At 41.2% G+C, this 5,289-nt stretch overlaps 1 protein-coding gene across 1 annotated transcript; it reads left to right on the top strand.

Annotated features, from left to right (window-relative positions):
• Positions 1-2,123: 2,123 nt before the first annotated feature.
• LOC311366801 (peptide Y-like) lies at positions 2,124-4,440 on the top strand (the record flags this gene model as incomplete). Its single annotated transcript, XM_084485579.1, has 3 exons — positions 2,124-2,311; positions 3,712-3,792; positions 4,422-4,440. The coding sequence occupies 3 exons, from the start codon at positions 2,124-2,126 to the stop codon at positions 4,438-4,440; spliced, it is 288 nt and encodes a 95-aa protein (XP_084341705.1).
• Positions 4,441-5,289: the final 849 nt, after the last annotated feature.

The raw sequence follows: 5,289 nt of genomic DNA, 5'->3' as shown, positions 1-5,289 counted from the left end.
TTTTTTGTATTATATGCACCCAACCTCCTTCCTGGATTGTTTAAGCAAAAACGGCAGCTGATCAACGTTTGATCAAACCATCAGTTATCTGAACGCATCAGTGAATGAACCGTGTGTGCAGACATACACATGTAAACAGATCACACAACATCTGTACGTCTGCTGTCGGGCGACATTGCTTCCTCAGATAAGGACCGTGCGTGCACGTTTAGCTTTTAAACGGGAAAGCAGGAAGATCTCCCGGGTAAACAAATGCCACTGGGCTCATAAAGATAGGCTATATGTGACTACTATGGTCAATTTACTTAATGTCAGCACTTGAGAGCTTCATGGTGCTTAGACTGGCGACAGCCTAATGTAGTGTGTGTGTGTGTGTGTGTGTGTGTGTGTGTGTGTGTGTGTGTGTGTGTGTGTGTGTGTGTGTGTGTGTGTGTGTGTGTGTGTGTGTGTGTGTGTGTGTGTGTGTGTGTGTGTGCGTGCGTGCGTGCGTGCGTGTGTGTGTGTCATATGTCTGTCACGGGTAGGCCAATAGCTTTTTGGGTAAAAAAGAAATTGGGTCCATTTATCAGAAGAAGAGAAACTCCATGATCGATAGCTGAACACAGGACCATGCTCTGAGTTCTGTTTTGGTGTATAGCCTTTGTATTGATCTGCATATCGTCCCACTGGTGACCTACAACTCTAGTAATGATGATGACAACAAACAATGTTAGGAGCTGAATTGATGAATGTGTTAAAGGCCAGTAGGCTGTTAACTATGATATTCCCTGGACAGACTCATTTATTTTTAATGACTTAATGGCACAACAGGTCTTCTGGCATTGGAAATCTTGTTTTTTGATAAAGTAAACTTATAGAGAAGAATATAGAGAAGAAATTATTGTAGATAGCTTCACTTTGGTCATTAAGCATGAAATAATTTCTCATTATGGGGTGACATTGTGTTTAAAACTGCCACAGTGTTTCTCATGTGAGACTTGGCAAAACAAGTTTTGATTCGCCTAGGATACAGTATATTTACGTTTATTTTGGATTTTACATTACTATCTCGAGTATTTGCAGCAAAAAAATCCCACGATGCATTCTGATGTACAAGCCCTATCTGCTATTCCAGTTGTCCCTTTAACAACTAGGACCAGGCCTACTTGATTTATGCTTAGTGGCTGCAGTGTGGTAGGCTGGTGGTGCGCATTGGACTATGCCGAGGAGCTATCCATTGTGCTGAAAGTTCACAACGGCATCATACCATAGCTTCATAAAGGGGAGATCAGGTGATCTGCTTTCCCAAGCCATTAAAAACTTAATTGCGTTTTTGAGAGACCAAAAACGCCTATTTGAGAGACGGTTAGGCCTACGCTTCATGCCGATGAATTAGCATTGGCCCTGCCCTGGGCTGTTTCTTAGACAGGCATCAGATGGGTCGCTATAACTTATTACCGTTTTGTTTTTTTTGGGGGGCTCATGTGACATGTCATCAACGAGTATGCCAGAGAGAGCTCAGCAAAAACGAATCTGGTTAATAATATCCAGAATGAACATTACATTTATCTTAAAATCATATTGACATAGTGAAGGCAGTAAAGTGTGTCAGGCATGCGCCTACCGGGCGTTGCAGACGTGAATGACGATAGTCGACCCATAAATGCATTACAAAAATAAGAGGAAAAAAAGGGTGGAGTTTGCTCTCCTCCCGTGGAGCAGGTGACCCCCACCCCATGCGAGAACACGCTCGGCCTATATAATGTCTGGGAGCGAGGAGCTTTCTGAACAGATCACTGATACGGTGAACAATCTACTACAACAACAACAACAACAACACAACGTAAGTCAAAGTCTACTTGATTGTTGTTCTGTTCGTTGAGTACAGGTTATGCTGTATTTCATCTTATAACCCAATTTACTTCGTTCTAGTTAGAAATAATGTTATTTCGCAGCCTATCAACTTATCATACTGTGCGATTTATTTTTGTTATTGTGTTATTTATTTATTTTTGTGTAATTTAAAAAGTAAACAAGGTAATACAATCTGTTACTCCGAACTTGACTAGTTTCAGAGTGGTTTGTAGTTAAAATAGCAAATCCTTGGAGTTGTTGGGAGTGAAGAGGCTGCTCTGTCTGACAGGATGGCCATCTTATTGAGACCGTGGATCAGCCTCCTCGCCCTCGTGGTGTGCGTGCTCGTGTGTCTAAGCAACTTGTCGGACGCCTACCCGCCAAAACCGGAGAGTCCCGGGATGAACGCGGCGCCGGAGGACTGGGCGAAGTACCACACGGCGCTCCGACACTACGTCAACCTCATCACGAGGCAACGGTAAGGGTCCCTGCGACCTAGACTACTATGAACATTAACGATTACAATATTACCAATCTATGTATAACATGTTTAAGCTATAGGCCTACCCAAATTTACATTTGAACAGCATTTTCCTGAACCATGTTAGTAAACTATATTTTCCATAACCCGCTTGACATGCCGATTTAACTTGTTTTACAATGGTCGATTTTTTATAAAGGTTATACAGAGGTCCAATTGTTAAGGCTTTGGAAAAATGTCTTAAAAAATTAGATTTCTCCACAATTAAAACACTTCTAGACTGCCCTCTGCCATGGTCCTATAAATAACTAATGACTATTGGGGGGGGGGGCTAGACACCTTGTTCTGATGCCTACAGGTGAGGGTGTTAACACTGGCTATTGAACCCACCTGGGACACCAAATCCCGCCCACTACAAACACTGTTGCGTTTAGACCGTTTAACCGTGAAGCCAGTGAACGTGGAAAAATAACAGTGAGTTTGTTTGAGATCTCTAAAGATTTCTATGTTTGAATTATTATATTAAAGAAACAGTGGTTCTGTGGGAAGACGGTCTGGCTTCCCTCAGACTGCAGGATGAAGTTCAGACCCAATAACATCCCATAATAGATCTCAGGAGGCCCCCCAACTCCGCAGAGAGAGGCCAGAACACCAGGCAAATTAGGTTCTGCCTCCTCTGCCCACTGGCCAAGCACCGTCCATTAGGCCAGTATTCCTCCTCAAATCTTGCCTTCCAATCACACTGTTGTGTATTGGAATAGTCGAGGCCGTGGGTTTGCGTTAAAGAAAAGAAGTGTAGGTTTACGTGTGTGTTGATAAAAATCTAAATATTTATATGTATATATTCATGTTGTTTACTGTTAATATGTAAAACACATCTACACATCTACATCTTCTGTCTACTGTGTGTGTGTGTGTGTGTGTGTACAGCCCCCCCCACCCCATCATTAAAGAGGTTTGACCTGCTGCCGTGGTTAACCTAACCCTACTTTGTTGTTCTGTTGAGGCCTGTTAAATCCACCATGCATGTTTTAAAAGAGACTAACAGGCGGGAGTCTCCTTTGGTTTGTGATGATAATAACAAACCATGATAATGGTGCCACATTTACAACTGATAAAAATGATTGATAATCCTAATCCTCAATTGAAGAACAAACATGACACAAACTAAAGGCTTTTGCTTTTGAGGTTGTAATCTTGTTCGATGTTTTAAGATGCTTCTTGGCCAGTGGCCAACGTATACTTTCATTTTGAATTCCAATGAGACTTTACCTTTTAAATAAAGAATAAATACATGTTTAGGCAATTGAATTGGTGCGTAAATACATGCTCTTTGTCTCTTCTGTAGGCCTTCATGCAGTGTTGTGTGTGTCTGTGTGTTCTGTGATGTCATCCAGGTATGGGAAGCGAGCCACCACAGAGCAGGAAGTGGCCCGGTTGCTGTTCGGAGTCAACCCAGACCGAGACACGGAGCTTCGGTGAGCAAACTGGCTTTGCTTTGTTTCCTCCTTCACTTCCTTGAATCTCTCTAATTAATGAGTGGCCGATCTTGCTAGCAAGTCAACCACCGATCATTGGTTTGTTTTATAAGCCAAAGGATGTCTTCTATGCTCTTAAACATAGTGAAATATATCATTTTGTCACCGTTAGCAAAATATCAGCCTAACTTAGAAAGAAACGGGTGTAAAATATCATGTTTTTGACATGCTCTATCTTAGAAAAAAGTATCACAAAGTGGCCGTCAGTTGTAACCATGGAGATAAAACCTCACCCTCCTTCCTAGAATTCTTAGCCTGCAACACTTTTTTTTTAAATTAACAATACGAGCCAAAACAGGGGGGGGGGGGGGGGACATTACACAAAAAAGACACTTGGGTTGTCGTTAAATCTCTTTTAACAATGTCACAAAAATCCCATCACCCACACTTGTTACTGTCCTCCGTTTTAAGTGAATTCCCAAGATATACGGTAGGTGTTGTGTGACCCTATGAGTCATGTTCCATGTTAATACAACACACCACATCGACCCCTTTGGAGACATGTGTGTGGGATCAATGGTGCGGTCAGTATGGGTTAATGATGCAGTTATTTCTCTTGTTTCTTGCAGATCCGAGTACATTGATTAATGGTAACCCCCCGCTGACCTCTGACCTCTGACAACACCCTTCCCTGGACTCTGTTCAATACGACATTCTTCAATATGCAAGGAAATGTCCTCGCTCTGTCTGGTATTTTCACTCTATTTCTTTATCTCTGCCTTCCATGGACTGTCACCTGTCTTGTTCATGTTTTCTGTTTCGCCATCAATTGTCAATAATTTGGTAACAAATGAATCACTTCAAAATAAAGTGACAAAAACACATGGTGTGGATTGTTATTATGCTGTATCAAAGGAGCTTATCGTGCTATGTTCATATTTATATTCCAGTGAGCCAAACTATCTCACATGTTCCTTTTCCTATTATTTGCATAACAGTTTTTACTTCAATTGTATATTTTTAATATTTTTCATTTTTATTTGGCTGTAAAATACATTTGTTCATTTAGTTATGGGCTCAAAACTATCTATCTATCTATCTATCTATCTATCTATCTATCTATCTATCTTTCTATCTATCAATGAATTTGTAGATCTGGAGATTTCAACTAGCTTTGATTGGTATCAGTATTAGTATTTTGGATTTAATCAAACACATAGTTCAGAGAACATATTTATATAAATAAGAGTTAAACCCGGATTGCTAATCAACTCTGACCATATGCACGGCAGGCTGTTTCATCCAGAGCAGCCAATTGACACCGAGTGAAGGCGGCTTTCAACTCCGAAGGGTTTGACTTTGAACTCCTTATCTCGTCCACTTTCATCTGTTGAGGTTTCTTGGTGTAGTTCTCTCGACCACCGCTGGATGGTGCCAACCAGCCGGAATATAGGCATAGTAATTCAAACTCCAAGACCTACAGTATATAAATAATAT

This window comes from Micromesistius poutassou (assembly GCF_964030765.1).
Source record: "Micromesistius poutassou genome assembly, chromosome: 21".
NCBI classification, from domain to species: domain Eukaryota; kingdom Metazoa; phylum Chordata; class Actinopteri; order Gadiformes; family Gadidae; genus Micromesistius; species Micromesistius poutassou.
This window is presented reverse-complemented; position numbering and strand designations above follow the sequence as displayed.